The sequence below is a fragment of the Lipotes vexillifer genome, unplaced genomic scaffold (assembly GCF_000442215.2).
Source record: "Lipotes vexillifer unplaced genomic scaffold, Lipotes_vexillifer_v1.1 scaffold1110, whole genome shotgun sequence".
In the NCBI taxonomy this organism is placed as follows: domain Eukaryota; kingdom Metazoa; phylum Chordata; class Mammalia; order Artiodactyla; family Lipotidae; genus Lipotes; species Lipotes vexillifer.
In genome coordinates this window covers 151,455-171,745 of record NW_006769495.1, presented here as the reverse complement: position 1 = coordinate 171,745, position 20,291 = coordinate 151,455, and the positions used below count along the sequence as shown (strand labels likewise).

Sequence of the window (20,291 nt, the reverse complement as noted above, 5' to 3'; positions counted from 1 at the left end):
GAATCTTACACTATGTTGTCTTTTTTCTTTGATCTTTTTCTTATTAAAACAAGTTTCTTTTGGCATTTAGGGTGGCTTGCATTTTTGTTTTTTGGTTTTCTTCAATCCAGTGTCTTTTTATGTAACACTTAAGTCTCCCTGAGGAACTTAGCTGGGAGCCTCCTCTTCTTTCTTCCCTCTATTCCAGCATCTAATTGTAAATGATGATCTTTCCTTCTAAAGGTTAGTATTTGTGAAGCATATTCTGACTTCTACTTATTCTCTACATTCTCCCATTTTTCATAGATCTGTCCTTTCTGCTGTAGAACATACTTACATATTGTTAGGTCATCCTTATCTTCATGGTTAGTTTTAGTTCTTTAGTTGATTTTACTTTGAAACTTTTCAAGTCATTTCTTGAATATGTATAGTTTGTTCTTTAGTAGGTCTTAGGAAGGGCTCAAGGAACTTTTATATATTGTTAACTATCTATGCCTGTAAACTTGAAGGACAGTTTGACTGTATGTAAAGTCCCAGGCTCACATCTTTTTGTGCTTGAGGATCTTACAACTTTTTGTTTCATTGTTTTGTGTACGAAACAACTGTTGTGAAGTTTCTTGAAACTATAATTTTCTTTTTCTTATAAGAGACTTGGTCTTTCTACCTCGATACTTAAAGTCTTTAAAATCTAATAGTTTATAGTAGGAGTATTCTCAGTTGAATTTCCCTAATATACCATGTATCCTTTCAGTATGTAGATTTAGGTCTTATTTTAGGAAGATTTGCTTGCAGCACAGTTTGAAATACTGTCTGGTTCCAATTACGTATTTATTGGATCACCTACTTACTGTTGCTTTCTTTTGTATGTTTCATTATTTTTACTCACTTTCTAATCTGTTTTTTCTTCATTGGGCTTTTTTGGGCAGGGTTGGGGGAGGAGGGAGTATATTCTTTGTGTGTTTGTGTTTTAGTTGAGGTACAGTTGACATACAACATTATATTAATTGCAGGTGTGTAGCATGTTTGATATTTGTATATATTGTGTAATGGTTACCACAATAAGTCTAGTTAACAGTCTAGTCTAATTAGTTCTTTCTAATTTAGTCTGTTTTCTGAAAAAACCTATTTTCCCTCATTTGAGTCTTACTAGCTCTTCCAACTATCTAGTCATATTATTTCTGAACTGTTGTAATTTTTTTTTTTTTTTGCGGTACGCGGGCCTCTCACTGCTGTGGCCTCCCCCGCTGCGGAGCACAGGCTCCGGACGCACAGGCCCAGCGGCCATGGCTCACGGGCCCAGCCGCTCCGCGGCATGTGGGATCTTCCCGGACCAGGGCACGAACCCGCATCCCCTGCATCGGCAGGCGGACTCTCAACCACTGCGCCACCAGGGGAGCCCTGAACTGTTGTAATTTTGATTTATTACTGCTTAATAAAGCTTCAGCTATTTTCTTTTTCTTTTTCTTTTTTTTTGCGGTACGCAGGCCTCTCACCGTTGTGGCCTCTCCCGTTGCGGAGCACAGGCTCCGGAAACGCAGGCTCAGCGGCCATGGCTCACGGGCCCAGCTGCTCTGCAGCATGTGGGATCCTCCCGGACCGGGGCACAAAGCCGCGTCCCGTACATCGGCAGCCAGACTCTCAACCACTGCGCCACCAGGGAAGCCCTTCAGCTACTTTCTTAATTTCTTTTAGCTCATTTTGAAATAATAGTTAATAATCATCTTTTTTTGTGGCCACATTTTTCTCATGTGTTTTTATTATCTGTTAGAATGTTATTTATTTCACATATATTATTTTTCCTATAATTTCTTAGTGTGTGCTTTCATTTTAAGTTTCTAGTGCTTAAGTAAGTACGGGTTTCCAGTAGTTTTATTTTATTTTTTATTTATTTGGCTGCGCAGTGTGGTTTGTGGTATTTAGTTCCCCAACCAGGGATTGAACCTGCAGCCTCAGCAGTGAAAGCAAGGAGGCCTAACCACTGGACTGCCAGGGAATTCCCTTCCAGTAGTTTTAGAAGGAAGAACTGTAGGCAGAAGGGATGGACAAGTGTAGTTCTGAACTTTTGGGGCTCAAGATCTCTCTACTTTGTGAAATATTTTTTAAATTTGGACTTCTGAGATGTAGTAAAGCTTTTCGCCTTTGTATCTACGCTTTGCAAGTATTTTGCTTTCTGGAGAGGAACCTTTAAATGTATTTTGCTGTGTGATTTGAGTTCTGTATTGCTTGGACCTTTGCCCACCTAGAATATGAATCTTACCTTTCCTGGGGGTTGTCATTCTTTATGCTTTGTGTAATTTATTTTCTATTCCCTGCAGTTTCTCTTCAGGGTGGGTTTCTGTCCTTCTAAAAGTAAGAAAATATTTGCAGGATAGTTCTGAAATCCTCTTAGGGTCTAGACTCAGCATTTTATGAATGTTCTCAGGCCCCCTTAGAGATTTCATGCTTTCTTTGCGTTTACCTTATCTTGGGACCTGTGAGGATATTATCTGACTTTATCCAGTTCTCAGATTTCCATGGTCAGATTATTTCCTGTTGCTGTGATTTTGAGCGTGTTGGTTTCTTTCTGAAGAATTGACTTTTCCTTCATTTTCCTTCATTTTTCCATGAGTGGATCCTTCTAATTAGCATAATTAGCATTTTGGGGACCGCTTCAAGTAAAAGAACTCCCCTGTCCTAGTGCAGCTCTCTGTTTATTTCTTTTATAGCATTTATCACAATCTGTAATTACCTTGTTTGCAGCTGTACCTGTTAACTTTCTGCTGCTTCTCATTTGAACGTTAGCATCGCAAGTGGGGATCTTTTCTATCTTAAATATCAGTGTATTCCCAGAGCCTAGCACAATGTCTGGCATATAGGGATCAGTAAATATTTGTTGAATAACTCCAGCTTATGGTAGGGCCCCCTCTTTACCATGCTCCTGTGTGAAAATTTGGAAGTATTTGGTGTGAAGATTGGGAAGTATTTGAAAGTGAGTGTACAAGTGATTTTTGGAGAAGCTATACTTTTTATAGTATACTCTTTTAACACTGTACAGCTGTGACTATTCAGAACTGATTTGAGTTGATTTCTATTTTGCATTTTGAATTGGCTTTTTATAGTATATGTTTTTGTGTCATAAATTTTATGCTAAGTACATTTATTATTTATTTAAAAATAGATCATAATCCCCTTGGCCACAGGTACCCATTCTTGTACTTTTGTGGTGTTACCCCAGCAGAGTGTTTACACATAATGGAAGCTGTATTATAATCAATGCATTGTGTGTTCTTATTGACTGCTGTGTAGGAGGAGGATTTTACATGATACGTTGAATGAAGGATGTGAACTCTTTTCATGGAATTGTAGAATGTTAACATGGCCTCATGAATGGTGTTTCCTAGAGTTGTGCAATGCACTGCCCTGATTAGAGCTGGAAGAAACTTAAGATCAAGGAATTCAGCGTTTCCTTTTACACTACAGATAAAGGAATTAAAGTTCTGCGAGATTACATGATGTGCTTAAGGTTATCCAACCAATTAGTGACCAAGCTCCAGGGTCTTATGATTCTTAGTCAAAGCTGATTTCTTCTAGATGCATTGTATCACAGCATTCAACAGAAGGGCACAGGTTTTAGTAAGGTGTTTTAAAACTACCAAAAGGAAGATACTCACAGATTGAATCCTTCCACACTCCTTTACATACTCTGCTTGACTGACTTCTTCACATCAAAATTAGAGGTAGCTTTTGAGTATCCAAAACTCTCGATTTAAAATTAACTGGATTTAGTTAGGTATCTTGAGCATCCATTAGCAGAAAAAAACGTTAAGTGCTCCATTTTTTTGCTCAAGTGCTGGTTTTTATGTTTATTTTAAGTATTCTTAAGAGCAGCAATTTAAAAGATATTGCCAAGCAGACTTAGGATTTGAGCATGTTTAATAAAAAAAAAGATTTTTAATTTGCTGACTTGAATTGAACCCAAAATGTCCAATAAATTTTCTTCTCATGATGAATTTTAATAGTTTGTTCCTGACAGTTGGTAGTTTATATAGATATACTACATTAAAAATTTTGCAAAATAGAGACATGTAACTTGGAAAAAGTTAACATTGTATTCCATATTTCAATTGTCCATGTATTTCACTATAAATTTTTATAGTCCTAATTGAAAAAATTAATTACAGCCTTGCCTTTATAGTCTATCTATGTTCAAGAGACTTAATGTGGCTAACTTTTATTACCTTCGGTTTTCATACTGCATTGGTAGGAATAAAAATGTACCTTTTTAAAATTAAATTAACACTGATGAAAAAAGGAAACCGTTTTAGTCCTCAGCCCATCTCTTTTATTAGTTCTTCTTGACCAGTTCTCCGTTAGTTATTATTTGCATTTTGTATTTTAAATATATTTTACAATGGCATATATTGAGCTTAATCTTAGTAGATTAATCTTTGTTATTTGGATCATATAGTTTCTATATGAAACTATATGAATTGTGTCTTCTGTAACATTTTTTTTTTGCTTATCATTTATTTATTTTCCCAGACAATAGTTAAAATGTTAAAATTAGTCATGGAGTACCTAGAAGGGTATTTTGATCACATTCTTTTGGTTGCCAGAAACAGCCTCCTGACAGCTAGAACTAAAAAGCCATTAATTTCTATTCTCTGTTATTCCTTGGAGTCTCTGCTGTTTTATGTCTCCTACAGTCTTATCTTACTACTGACTGGCTTATTCTTTCTCTTGTATCTCTTATACTTACTTTGTATATCTTTTCTCTGTTTCATTGGTTCTGTTTACTTATACATTTTTCTGTCTTATAATTTTATTTTCATACTGGCCCATTCCATCTCCCATCATAGGTCATTAGCTAACCTAGGTTAGCTGTCATTGAGATAGTTGTAAGGGAGAGTCACAAGTACAAAACATCAGTGTCTATGATTGCTCCTTCAGCAGAGGCTGTGGATGGGATATTTCCCCTGTTAGAGATCAGGGATAGTGAACTAGAGGTCAGGGATAGTGAACTAGTATCATGATTAACAATATGTAGTAAAAGAGGTTAATGTCTCTACTGAGAGTTAGAAGAAGGAAAAGCTATACCAGTAATGATGGTGGGCTTTATAGGTCTTTGGGAAGTATGAGGAAGGATAGTAAAGAACATGTTTTATAGAATGCTACCATACTGGCTGTGTTTCTGTTGATGAAGGGCTAACGTTAATAATTGTCACTGCCCTCAACTAGTTTCTCATTTGCTTTCCAGGAGAATGGAAATGGATTTCAGGAAGGAACATCTGAGAGGGAGAATTAAAAACAGCCTACAGCTGACTAAGCTTTGAGAGATCATCTGTCACTTAAAAATTTTAAGAGGCAGTAAGCCTTTATTAATTGCTTCTCCATCTCCTATGTCTTTAAAAAGAAAGAAAAGTTGAGCCTGATTTGATCATCTGATGATAATGTAGTCAGCTTGCCATAAATATGGAAAGCTTGTTGTCATCTCAACCATAATATTTTTACAATAATTTAATGTTTATATAAATAATGTTTATTATAAAAATCTGAATACAACAATTATAAGAAGATAAGCTAAACCCCTTAATGATATTTGTGCTTCATTTTTGGCTTATATGTGTGCTTGCTTTATATAATTTAATATAAATTAGATCATATCACACGTGGTTGTTAATATAATTGTATACAAATATATATAAATAATAGTGTTTTTTTAACAATGAAATCATACATGCTTCTTTGTATCTTATATTGCAAAAATCCCTCCAAGTTACCTGTCATAGATCTGAAGTATTCTTTATAATGGCAGTATAGTGTTCCATGATATATGTGTTTTATGATTTAATCATTTCCCTGCTACTACAAAAAACGCTGCGTTAGACAGACTCACTTATGCGTCTCTATACATAGATCTTTATGTACTGATGGTCTTATTTTTATGGGATAGATTCTGAGAGTGCCAGGTGAAAGAATATGTACATTTAGAATTTTGATAGGTGTTGCAAATTGACTTTCCATCAAGGCTGGAGTAATGGACATGTCCACAGTTTCTCCCTGATCTGTTAAGTAAGGATTTAATTTCATCAATTTGATGGGTGAAAAAAGATACCTTACTATGTTAATTTGTTTTCCCTGACACAAACAATACACAGGGATTTAGAAAAAAAAAATTTTGTTGCTGTTTACTAGCCTTTTGTTTTTTTTTTTTTTGCGGTACGCGGGCCTCTCACCGCTGTGGCCTCCTCCCGCTGCGGAGCACAGGCTCCGGACGCGCAGGCCCAGCGGCCATGGCTCACGGGCCCAGCCGCTCGGCGGCACGTGGGATCCTCCCAGACCGGGGCACGAACCCGTGTCCCCCGCAACGGCAGACGGACTCTCAACCACTGCGCCACCAGGGAAGCCCTTTACTAGCCATTTTAATGACTCTTCAGTGACATGCAATCTGCTCATTTTTCATTTTGTTGTTCATCTTATTCACAATGTGAAACAGTGTTTTGCATATCTTTGGTATGAATACTTTATTAGTCATATGGGTTGCAAACACTTTTCCCTAAACTATTGCTTGTTTCCTATCTTTATGGTGTTTTTTACAATACAAAATTCAAAAGTTTTTTGTAATCAAATAACTTTTTTGTTTTAAAGCTTCTGTGTTTCTTGGCAAAAAGATCTCACTAACGCTTTTGGTTGTACATATTGGCCCTCAATATTTTTTCTAATATGTTTATGTATGTATGTATGTATGTTTAAATTTTTAATTGGAATTTTGTATATGATATTAGATAGGGGTTAACTTATTTTCTTCCAGTGGATATTCAGTTGTATAAGCGTCTCTTAAATATGAACCGTCATTTCCCATTGAAATAAAATATCACCTTCATCAAATATTAAATTCTCATCCACACAGGGCTCAATTTCTGGATTTTTGTTTCTTAGCTATTGATCTGTTCCTATAACAATCCCTACTGTTTTTATTGTTTCGTGTTTTTTGTTTGTTTGTTTTTGCGGTATGCAGGCCGCTCACTGTTGTGGCCTCTCCCGTTGCGGAGCACAGGCTCCAGACGCGCAGGCTCAGTGGCCATGGCTCACGGGCCCAGCCACTCCGCGGCATGTGGGATCTTCCCGGACCGGGGCATGAACCCGTGTCCCCTGCATCGGCAGGCGGACTCTCAACCACTGCGCCACCAGGGAAGTTCTCACTATTCTTTTTCATAAATTTTCTTGGCTCTTTTTGTACAATTTTCTATACAAACTTTTTTGTATTGTGTACTCTTTGAGTGAGGCTTCCTATACCTCAGAGAGAGTGGGCAGTCTGGCAGTCTTTGTCTTGTGGCTTTTGGTATACCATATCCTATATTATTAGTTCTCTGTAGGTCACCAGGAGAGACCTCTCAGCAACTAAATGTCCTCAGCTAAGAGGGCAAGTACATTCTCATCTAGAGGGCTAAAGCTCTCCTGAAGATCTTTGTGGGCCAGGGAGACAGGCTGTTGTCCTAGGAATGCTCGTTTAGTTGATGCCTTTTTCTTGGGGAAAGAGGCATCCATGGATCTCATGGTCCTCCTAGGGCCAAGCTTTTGTGGTAATTCTTAAAGTTCTGGTTCTGGCCTCTGTCACCTTCTGGGCTTAAGAGAGGTACTTAGTTGTTGACTTAGTTTTGGGCTGGAGATCATGAGGAATATCTTCAAGCTTCCATCTTTCCAAGCCCCCTTAGGCTGCACCTTGTTTCTGGTCTGTATCATATTTCTCTTTTTTCTTAATTGTATAGTTGATACACAATATTATATTAGTTTCAAGTATACATATTTATCTTAGTATAAGCTTTAAATTACAGATAATAAATAAGGATTCATATACTCTATGCTTTGATGGAACCACTTTAATTTTTTTCCTTTTAGTACTGTTTGTTTATTTGTTCATATCTATCAAATATTTATTAGGCACTTTCTGTTTGGCAGCATTTGTTTCGAGTTAGGCATATGAGGGTGAATACCTCCCAGCCCCTGTCTTCTTAGCAGCATTTTACATAGTTTTCATGTCTTTGTTCTCAAAATACTTTCTTCAGTTGGCATCTACAGTTTCTAGGTTTTCATCTTCTTCACCTTTGGCCCTTCTCAGTCTCCTTTGCTTGATCTTTCTCTTCTGGACCCCCTAAATAATGGACCCCCAGAGCTTAATCAGTCCTTCAGCATCTTTTCTAGCTCTCTTTTATCCCCTGAGTCATTTCACTCAGTGTCATAACTCTAAATATTTTAGCATTTGATATACTGATGTTTCTCTATATTTTTTTCAGTTCTGGCATTTTCCTTGAATTTCAGCCTCAGATAATCCAACTGCTGGATCTCTAATGGGCTGTTTAATAGGCATTTCAAAATTCACAAGACCAGGCTTCCCTGGTGGCGCAGTGGTTGAGAGTCCGCCTGCCGATGCAGGGGACATGGGTTCGTGCCCCGGTCCGGGAAGATCCTACGTGCTGCTGGGCCCATGGAGTGGCTGGGCTCATGAAACATGGCCGCTGAGCCTGCGCGTCTGGAGCCTATGCTCCGCAACGGGAGAGGCCACAACAGTGAGAGGCCCGCGTACCACAGGAAAAAAAAAAAAAAATTCACAAGACCATAACATATTGTAACTGTTTGCCTCCTTAACTTTGCATTTAGTGATCCATCTGCTTGTTTTTCAGATTATGACATGGCTAGCTCCCTCATATTGTTCAGGTCTGTTTCTCTTCTACTTTGCTTTATTTTTCTTCATAGTACTATTAATCCTTACCACTACTTTGACATTATATAGTTGTTTATTAATTTTCTAGATGCTGAGAGACTTTAATCTCCTGCTACTTTTTTTTTATCAGTTTCTTCTGATATTTACTGTGTTTTGCTTTATTTTTGTTTTAGTTTAATTCATTAAGACTCACAGTCTTGGCTTGAACTATTATTTTATAGCTATTGTTTTCATCCAGTTCGTACTTTTTTTTTTTTTTTTGTGGTACGTGGGCCTCTCACTGTTGTGGCCTCTTCCGTTGTGGAACAACAGGCTCCGGATGTGCAGGCTCAGCGGCCATAGCTCATGGGTGCAGCAGCTCCGCGGCATGTGGGATCTTCCCGGACGGGGCACGAACCCGTGTCCCCTGCATCGGCAGGCGGACTCCCAACCATTGCGCCACCAGGGAAGCCCCAGTTCATACTTTCTTAAATTGTATTTTTTTATCTCTACCTTTGACCCCTTTAATCCCAGTTAATACTTTTTCTTTAACTTCCTCCTAGTTTTACAAAGATTGTGTCTGCCTTATATATCTTTCTGTCATGAGTCAGTTATTGTGTGTGTGCCTTCGTGTAATAGTAATGTTACTACTATTCACCCAGTGCAAAGGATATCTTACTATGTTATTTTAGACCATTTATATGTATGACTGTACTAGATGCTTGGTATTAATATTGTCATTTTATTTAAAATTTTCTGTTTTTAATGTGTCCTGCTTTCATTTAATCTTTTATTTCCTTCTTTTTACTATTTTTTGTTGTTGATATTCTGTCTCAAATAATTTATAAGATATGTAGTATGTTTTTATTCTAAACTTAAGTATGCTTGAATCTCTTTTTTTCTTAATTTCAGAAACATTATTCTTAGGAGCTATGAAAAATGATGAAATTAACTCCCATTGCATTTGATCTCCCCTCCTCCAATTTATTATACTTTGTGATTTTTGTGGTCCCAATTTATCATAGTTATAATATATTAGGTTTTCTTTCATGCTTTATAACATTCATGTCAGAGTGATTTTTTCTTAGTTTTTTAGCTGTACCTTTTAACTGTACTGCAGTGTTTTCATAGAGTTCTCATCTTTGCTTTGTAATTCATTCTTAATAAAACACACCTTTTTTTCTGATAATGTGTCAGATGTGTTAATTTTAGAATATTTGAAAAGTACAAAAAAGCACAAAGAAGGAAAAAAGTCACTGAAATCTCACCATTGAGAACTACATTAACAATTTAGTATATCTTTGTCTTTTCTCTTCATGCATGAATATTATTATTACTTACAATACTTGATTTACAGTATATATACTGTAAACTACCTTTTCCCTTTACTCACTATGTAGTGGACATTTTCCAACAATATTAAAGTCAGGCTGTAGAATACATTATGATTACATGGTATTTTGTAACAGATATTTCATAATTTATTTTAATGCATCCTCTGTTGTTAGACAATTAGGTTGTTCACAGTTTGTTATTGTAAATTGTATTGTGATGAATGTGGATGATTTAAATCCCCTGGATTATTTTTTAGGTTAAGTTCCAAGAAGTGGAATAATTCTGAGGCTGTATAGTATGGTGATTAGGAGCGTTGGCTTTAGAGTCAAATTGCCTTGGATTCAAATTATTTCTTAGGTGTATATGCTTAGGCAAATTAATTTATCTCTCTCAGTTTCTTAATCTGTGCTTTGATGGTAATAGTTTATGTATGGAAAGCACTTAGACCAGTGTCTGAGATGTCATAAAAGCTCAGAAATGTTAGATGCAAACATCATCACTGTCATCGTGGCTGACGTCATTATCCTTTTTATTTAAAAGGATATGCATATTTGAAATTTTTTTTATATAATATTAAAATTCTCTCTTGAAAAGTTGTATCAACTTGCATTTCTACCAGCAAAATATGAGAGTGCCATTTTACCAGCTCTGGCCAACAGCTGCAATTATGACTAAAACACATGTTGTTTTGAGAGTGTAGGCCCAATTTTATAGGGTTAATATATATCTTTGTTTTAATCTCTAATGTTTGGTTATTGATTTCGAATGTTTGGGTTTTGCCTATTTTCATATGGGGTATTTATGTTTAAGTGCTCTTCGTTCATATTTTAATTAGCCTTTTGTGTTTTATGTTGCCTATATTTTTCTAGTTGGTTTTTACCTTTTAGTATTGTTTGAGGTTATTTTATGTATTAATGTTTTACCTTTGTGAGATGTGTATGTAAAGAAAATTCTTTTCCTTATAGTACTGCCTTTTAAAAAAAAGTTATTCTTTTTGACATTTATTAAGTCAAAAAGAATAACTTTCTCTGTGACAGGTATAGATCTGTATTTTAAGATAGATAAATAAATGGGCCTTTGAGAAGGCACATTATTTTAGAATGATTTCAGATTTACAGAAAAGTTGCAGAGATAGTATGAAGTTCCCATATGCCCCTCACCTAGTTTCTCCTATTGCTAACATCTTATATTACCATGGTACAGTTGTCATGACCAAGATACCAACACTGATACATTACTATTACCTAAATGCCACATTTTATTCGGATTTCATTAGTTTTTCCACTGTTTTCTTTCTGATCCAGGATCCCATCCAAGATACCATTACTTTTAGTTGTCTTGTCTCTTTCCTCTGGTCTGTGACAGTTTTTCAGTCTTTCCTTGTTTTTCAATATATTGAGAGTTTTGGGGAGTACTGGTCATGTATTTTGTTGAATGTTCCTCAATTTGAATCTGTCTGGTGGTTTTCTGATTGTTAGACTGGGGTTATTTATATCAGTATGGACTCAGGGATATTTATACTTTGGGTTCTAATCCAATACTATGTTATTTATTTTGTTGTTTATTTTAGCTTTGGCCATTCATTTTTTCATGTTGGCTCCTCTGTGTCCCTTTGACATCCCCCCACCTTCCTTTTGCTGTTGTTGTTTTGAGCACTACAACATGCTCTAGGCTAATCTGGATTCCCTGCTCTAATCCTAGAATCAGCTACTTCCCCAAGAATCCCTGTTTCCTTCTATCAGACTGTGTTATGTAGAAACCAAGATTCGGCATTGGTGTACTCACTGCTACTGGGGGTGTCACTGCCTCTAGTCTCTATTAGTGAACAGAGCAAGGAATACTATTTGTGTCAGTGTGCATGGGTATATGTACGCACATTCACATATAATTACTTCTGAATCTGTATCTATATAAACCTAAATATGAGTTCACACTGATGTCTCTGACTCTATTCCAGTACTATCAGGATCATTCCAACCTCCCTGCCCTTGCTTTTCTGTAGCTTCCCACTCGAAGTGAGAAACTTCACTCCCATCATCTACTGTTCATTTACTTATTTGTTTGACCCCAGTATACATATAAAGTGTTTCAGAATTAACCCATATTCCTCTGAGAAATAACTTTATCAAATAAAGTACAGTTTTTTAAAATTAATTAATTTAATTTTGGCTGTGTTGGGTCTTTGTTGCTGTGTGCGGGCTTTTCTGTAGTAGCAATGAGCAAGGGCTACTCTTTGTTGCCGTGTGCGGGCTTCTCATTGTGGTGGCTTCTCTTGTTGCGGAGCACGGGCTCTAGGCGTGCGGGCTTCAGTAGTTGCAGCACGTGGGCTCAGTAGTTGTGGCACGCGGGCTCTAGAGCGTGGGCTCCGTGGTTGTGGCGCACAGGCTTAGCTGCTCCACGGCATGTGGGATCTTCCTGGACCAGGGCTCGAACCCGTGTCCCGTGCATTGGCAGGCGGATTCTTAACCACTGTGCCACCAGGGAAGTCCTTAAAATACAGTTTTTGTGTATGGTTCTATTTGTCTTTAGCTTTACAGCTTCCAGTGAGAGCATTGTCTTCCAAAGTTACTTATATCAGTTCCTTTTTTCACAGTTCTGTTTTTGGTGCTGGGCTTAAAAGACCTTTTTGATCCAAAGATTAATTTTATATATATATATATATATATATATATATATATATATATATATAAGAGAGGGGGAGGGAGGGAGAGGGAGAGAGAGAGAATATTTTATTAATTATTAGATATTTTATTACTTTATTTACCTTAAATTCCTAAATACAACTATAGTTCATTTTGTCACTTGATGTGAAGTAGAGCTACACAGACACACACATATACATATGTATGTAGTACTTTTTCAATTGTTTAAAATGCTACCTTTATCATATTTAAAAATTTTTAAATTACTAGACATTTTCTGTGTTTCTTATTCTGTTTAATTTTCTCTTCTTATTCAAGTTCCAGGCATTATATAACTTTGTGATAATTTTAGCATCTGGTAGATTATTTCTCTTTTTGCATATGCCTGTTCACTTATTCTTTTAATAATTGCTATAATTTTGATTTCTTTATTTCAGGAACATTTTAGTGGATAAGCCAAATGACCAGTCTTCACGGTGGTCTTCAGAGAGCAACTACCCTCCCCAGGTAAGATTATGTGTAGTTCTTCATACCATTCAGAAGTCAGATTTTAAATAGGCATGCACTTAACTGATATCAGTTAACTAGATTCCATTAATAGTTTATTCAGTCTTTGAAATTGTGAGGTAATTTTTTTTTTTTTTAATTTATTTATCTGGCTGCGTGAGATCTTAGTTGCGGCATGCGGGCTCTTGGGCTCTTTTAGTTGCAGCATGCAGAATATAGTTCCCTGACCAGGGATCAAACCCGGGCCTCCTGCATTGGGAGCGCAGAGTCTTAACCACTGGACCACCAGGGAAGTCCCAGAGGTAAATTTTTATTTCCTCTTTTTTTGTTTGTTTACATTTTGGAAGAATTTTTATTTCATAGGCAGATACAGTGTGGAATTTGATGAAGCATAGACTTTATACTTCTCTCTACTGGAACATTTAAAATCTAATTTATGATTTTTCTGGATTACTAATGATGCAAAACTAAGTTTCTTGTTACATTTTGAGGAAAATGTTAACTAAAAAGAACTGGTTAAGGTGCTGTTAGTGTTCTGAGTAGTAACTGATCAGAGTACTGATCTGAGCAGAGGTTGTGACTTCTACTGCACTTAAACTCAAGTCATTCTGTAAATATTTAAGATGTTAGTAAATTCAAATTTGACTCAGTGATTCAGTAACTGCCTTTTAGGGAAAATAAGCTTAATATAGTTTGTTATTTTACTAAACTAGTATATTTAGATGACATCAGGACCATGAGCTAAATTGTTTCCTTGACAAGTGGTGTCCGATGTCATCTGAATTAAAAAATGATCATTTTTCAGTTATATTACACTTTCAGCATTAGCACTTATGTCCATATCCTTGAGGAAATTAATGCTCTGATAGGTAAAGAAGATGGGTAAATAAAACTTACTTTATTTTTTTTTATTCTAGTGTAATTCTTGGAAACCTAGTGTCTGTACTTATTTTTCCTTTTTAATTGTTTTTCTTACAGTTTACAAACCTTTTTGGATCACCTGGTGTTTAAGTGTTTAATTGCAAAATATATATCCAAAGAATACACACACACTTATATATAAAATATAAAGAATAATAAAGCAAATACCTGTTTACTTGTCAACCATCTATAGAAATGGAAAACTGCTACAACCTTTGAAGCCTCCTGTGAGCCCCATCTTATATCTATCCTCTAATCCCACCCCAGTAATTATTATTTCATATTTTGTTAAGCATATTCTCACAGTATTATATATGTATATGTTTATAAATTCCTGTGATTTAAGTTTTGTCTGGCTTTGGCTTTATATAAATATAATATATATTGAATCACTCATTATACATCTTCTTTGGCTAGCTTTTTGTTTGTTTGCTTAACATTATGATATTAATGTTGCCGAGTATAATTATAGTTTGTTAGTTTTCACTACTGGTTAGTATTCCAATATATAAGTATGCCAAAATATATCTATCCATTTTTCAGTTGATAGGCTTTTGAGTTTTTTATAGTTTTTGGTCTTAGGAACAAGATGCTATGAATATTCTTCTATGTTTTTTCCTGGTATACACATACAAGAGTTTCTTTAGGGTATATACCTTGGTGTACAATTGCTGGATAATAGAGGATATGTGTGTTCAACTTTTATCTGGTAATGCAAAACTGTTTTTACAAAATAGATGTATAATTTATACTCTGACTGGCAGTGTATGAAAGTTGTTGTGCATTGTGTTCTTTCCATCACTTCTATGGATGATTTTTAGATTTTACCAGTCTGGTGGATCTTTCACTGTAACTCAGAGTTAAGTTCCTGCTAGCCTCTTGTTACAGATTTTCATCAACCAGTCAATACATAATGTTACTTTATATGCATTTCTGTTTAAAGACACCTTACTTTGTGTATATTGTTTATTCATTAGCATTGGACTCACAGCCATTAGCACTATAACTCTTGCCTGAGTAAAGCTTATCTAATAACACATATTTTCTCTGTAAGGCACATTGCAGCCTTCTTGCATTTAGAAACACTAGACAGCACTTCAGCACCATACTTGGGGATCATTTTAGACAGTGAAACACCAACAGAAAACACAGAAATTTTTGTTGTTGTTGTTTTTGCGGTACGCGGGCCTCTCACTGCTGTGGCCTCTCCCGTCGCGGAGCACAGGCTCCGGACGCGCAGGCTCAGCGGCCATAGCTCACGGGCCCAGCCGCTCCGCGGCATGCGGGATCCTCCCAGACCGGGGCACGAACCCGCGTCCCCTGCATCAGCAGGCGGACTCTCAACCACTGCGCCACCAGGGAAGCCCCACAGAAATATTTTAAATGTGCCTAAATAGACCATGAAAAGGAAACTTGTTTGTAGTATGAGAGCTAAAACAAAAAGGCATAGGGTCCATTGTTTGACCTTAGCTGGGAGAGCGTGCTTCTGGCAACTTAAATTTTTTGCTGCTCTGTGCATGTCCAGGAATGACTGAGAGTATTGATTTGATGTTACAAATAAATTTTAGTGAGTAGATGAATTTGCAAGTGCAAAACCCATGAATAGTGAGGAACAACTATACTGTAAGTAACAATTCATTTACCATATCTTGAACAGGTCTGAGAATTAGAAAGAAAGGAAAAGAGGACTCTGAAAAATCAGAAGCATTGTGATGAGATTGTAGGTTCTAAGGGCCTTTTCTTAAGAATCCACTTTGGATATAATGTTATTCTGTTTGGTTGATTGTTTCTTCCAGTTTCAGCAACTGGAAGCAACTTTGTGTGTGGGGGGCGTAGCTGTGAAAGGCACATTAACAGCAAGTTGACAACTGACAAAGTGTCATAAGGGGGAAGACTGAAGAATCTAAGTAACATAGAAAACCAAAAGTATAAGATATAGGGGGTCTTTAGCGCAAGAATACTCTGTATTTCATTAACCTCTAGGATAGTGTTTCTAGTAAACTTTCTGCAGTGATTAAAATACTCTAATCTGCACTGTATAATACGGCAGCTGCTAACCACAGGTGGCTATTGAGTACTTGAAATGAGGCTAGTGCATCTAAGGAATGCAATTTTAAATTTTATTTAATTTTAATTATTTTAGATTAAGTAGCCCCAGGTGGCTAGTGGCTGTGTATTAGACTGCACAGATCTAAGGCATCGCTGTTATTCGGATATACTGTTTGATGCTCACAGTGCTTGATTCTGTCAGTAAGAAATTTTAATTATGTTTAGTATATGCAGCTTAAGCAGATAAGGAAGTTAATGGTGCAGTTATCTAGAGAGGGGTGGAAAACAAAATCAAAGCCTCTCAGCTACTCCTTTTCTTCCCATAATGAGAAAAAACTATAAGTGTGTATGTACATGAATGCTAAGACGTATGGCATGTTTTGAGAGTAAATGAACCCTAAACACTTCTCTCAAAAGCTTGTGTTGGGTTATGAGTGGGGTAGGTAAAAATACAAATATTTTTCTTGTAATATATGTTGATTATTTTTTTTTGGATGGCTACTAAATTGTCAGGGCATAAGTATTATACTTATTGTTTGGACCTAACTACTTAAGAAATAGAACTGTTGATATTTCTTTTGACCTTGGGTGCTGTATTAGTCATCAATTGCTGTGTAACAAATGACCGCAGAAATTAGCAGTTAAAAACAAACATTTATTATTTCACCCAGTTAGTGAGGGTCAGATTTTGACGCAGGAGAAAAAAAGAGAACCCATCTACTGGGGAATGCTTGAATACATTTTTCATGGAATATTGTCAGCCATTTAAATAAAATGAACTGGCTTCATACCAGTTGACTTGGAGGAATTTCCACTATAAAATGAGAAAAGCATGATGCAGAGAAACATCTATAATAAGATCCTACTGTTGTTACCTGAATAACAACTCTCCCTCCCTCACCACTATCTGTGTATGTACATGTGTATATTTTTATTTGATACAGTGAGCCCAGATAAAGATATGATAGGATATACATCTGGTTGTTGGCATTGGTTATTTAAGAGAGGAGGAGGTGAGATAGGAAAAAGAGATAAAACAATTATTTTTAAAAGTTATTCCCGTCAAAAACAACGTATTTGGTATTCGACTTATGTAAAGTATGTGTCTGTGTGTGTGTGCATAGAGTTCAAATGAATCATCATCAAAATGGTGGTGGTTGTGTCAGGATAATGGAATTTAGGTAATTTTAAATTTCTTTTCAATTTTATTCTTATACTTTTATCTCTTTTGATTCTCATTTTCAATTTATATTTATAATTTATATAAACAGAAAAAAATGAAAGCCATTTTCATTGTGGTAGGGAGCAAATATTTTTAGACCTAATGAGAAAACATTGCTGTTGATTCTGGATTCTTTCTCTGTACTGGGAGGGAGTAAATGTAGCATGAATGAAAACCCTATAAATACTTTAAGATAGTAATTTCACCCTTCTCCCACATCAGATATGTTTTATAGAAGTTACTGATACTGCCATGGAAAATATGTCTTTCAAGTTGACTGGGGAATACCCTAGGGTTGGTTGAAATGTACAGGCAGTTACATATGTCTTGATAATTGCTTAAGAAAGATTAGATCATAATTCTTCTACTACAATTATAAGTTCCTTTTAAGGTAGTTTAAATAAAAGTACGGTATTAGGTAATATTCTTTGCTTTCTGGGGCTAAAGAGAGAGTAGTTAAAGTTGTTTAACAAACTGCAGGCATTCTGCTTTTGCAGGTCAAAAAAAACTAGTGATTACTTAATACGGTTGGGTGTGTGTGTGTGTGTGTTACAGCTTTTGCAGTACACTTACGTTATTCTTTCTCTGTTTGATGAACCATAACAAGAATATTATAGGATTAAGAGTTACTTGCAAAGTAAGGAAGAAAGTAGAAAATACATGCATTTCAATGTAATTTCTATCTGTGGAAACAGGATACCAGTAAATTTATGAAGTTTCTTTATGGTATTTTGCCCAAGTGTGTGGAAAGAACGTTGTATGTTTTGAATAATACATTTTTATTTAATATGATTTCCATATAGTGAAATGCATGAACCTTAAGTATATAGTATCCATTTTGAAAAATGCACACAGTAATATAATTTACACCCCTATCAAGATAAAAAATGTTTTCATCAGGTCAGGAAGATCCTTTCTGTCCCTTACCAGTGAATCCTTAACTCTCTCACCCTCTACCCAGAGGCAACCACTGTTTGGATTTCTTTTGCTGTAGATTAGTTTTACCAGTTCTAAAATTAATAGAAATGAGTATATACTCTTTTGTATATGGCTTTTTATACTCAGAATTTTGGGGTGGGGGGATGCTTGTCCATGTCTTATGTGCATCAATATTTCATATCTTTTCATTACAGAATACCATTCTGTTCTATGGACATGCCACGATTTGTTTATCCATTTTCCTGTTTATGGACATTTGCAGTATTTCAGTTTTGGGCGATTATGAATAAAGCTTATATAAACATTCTTTTATAAGATTTAAAAAATGATACATGCTTTCGCTTATTTGGGGTAAATATCTAGAGATAGAATTGCTGCATCATAAGGTAGAGATGCAGTTGACCCTTTAACAATGTGAAGAGGTGGCAACCCCCATGCAGTTGAAAATCTGCATGTAACTTTTGACTCCCCCAAATATTACCGATAGCCTACTGTTGATCCGAAGGCTTATTGATAAGATATATTGTCGGTTAACACGTATTTTGTACATTATATGTATTATACACTATATCTTACAATAAAGTAAGCTAGAGAAAAGAAAATGTTATTAAGAAAATCATAAGAGAAAGTGCATTTACTGTACTGTACTATGTTTATCAATATCATTAAGTATGTTGTCTGTGTACAAGATGAATTGTGTGTCGGTACCTACATCACTATCGTCTCACATGATACAAAACACTGTAGATGTTATATGTATTACTAACACTAGACACTAAAAATGAAAAGGTAAAATGTGGAAAAGAAATTCATATTTATTTACAGATATAGCTATTCATGCATTGATAATGAAGAAGCATCAATATGGTTGATTTCTGGTAGCCTAGTGTAATTGATACAGTTGCTTCACAGTACCCTACCCTATACACTAATGAATGAGTTGTTATAAAATTTTTATGGTATACAGTATTATAGTCATATTCATAATACAGTTTTGGAAACATTGTTAACATTTTCTCAAAACTACTTACCTGTGATGATAGGCTGACACTTAGTTTTTCCAATTACTAGAGAGAGGGGAGCATACTGTATGATAATGTAATCATTTGAAAACAAAGTTATCAAACAGTAAGAAAACTAACATTGTTAATTTTGTATAAAATGTCAGTCACCTTATGCCTATGTAAGGATAGGCTATCCACTTCAATATAAGTCTTGTGCACGGTGTTCTACACAATGAATACTTAGGCAATGATGATGACACAGAAACGTTTCATATAGTTCTTGCTGTACACTTACTAAATTTTCACATGAAGACGCACACATATATACAGCAGAGAGGTTTATTAATTGTACAGCATGATGATTATTTACTATTCATTAAGTGGAAGTGGGTCATCATAAAGGTCTTCATCCTTGTTATCTTCATGTTGAGTAGGCTGAGGAGGAGGAGGAAGATGAGGGGTTGGTCTTGCTGTCTCAGGAGTGGCCTCGGTGGAAGAGGTATAGGAGTTCCAAGAGGAGGCAGGAGAGGCAGGCACACTTGGTGTAACCTTACATAAATACACTGTAATTTCTGACTTTTTTGCCTTTCCATTTCTCTAAAAATGTTTCTATACAGTACCAATCCTTCTTCCACTGTTTGCTTTAGTTTTAGTGCCCATGTCATAGAAGGGTCCATGTTGTAAAAGAAGTCAAAAGCAGTATTGAATAATTGGAACCCTTCTTTCTGCCAGATTGTCTAATGTCAGTTTGTTTTCCAGCACTGCTTCTTCTGTGTCTTCTTCCTCATCGTCTGGCACTGGTTTGGAAGCACTCATCTCCATCAAGTTATCTTCTGTTAATTCCTCTGGTGTGGTGTCTGTTAGCTCTTGAATTTCTCCAATATCCATATTTTGAAACCCTTTACCCCCTACCTTTTTTGCCATATCAACTATCTCTTTCAGGATTTCCTTGATTGACTGTCATAAATCCTGTGAAATCATATACAAATCTAGACACAGTTTTCCTCAGCAGG

At 36.0% G+C, this 20,291-nt stretch overlaps 1 protein-coding gene across 1 annotated transcript in view; it reads left to right on the top strand.

Moving 5' to 3' along the window:
• The window catches only part of MKLN1 (muskelin 1), a 184,713-nt gene that overhangs the window by 43,915 nt on the left and 120,507 nt on the right, over positions 1 to 20,291 (top strand). Inside the window, exon 2 of the mRNA XM_007445636.1 lies at positions 13,074 to 13,143. Coding sequence (XP_007445698.1) covers positions 13,074 to 13,143 — 70 coding nt within the window. The remainder of the gene's footprint in view (positions 1 to 13,073; positions 13,144 to 20,291) is intronic.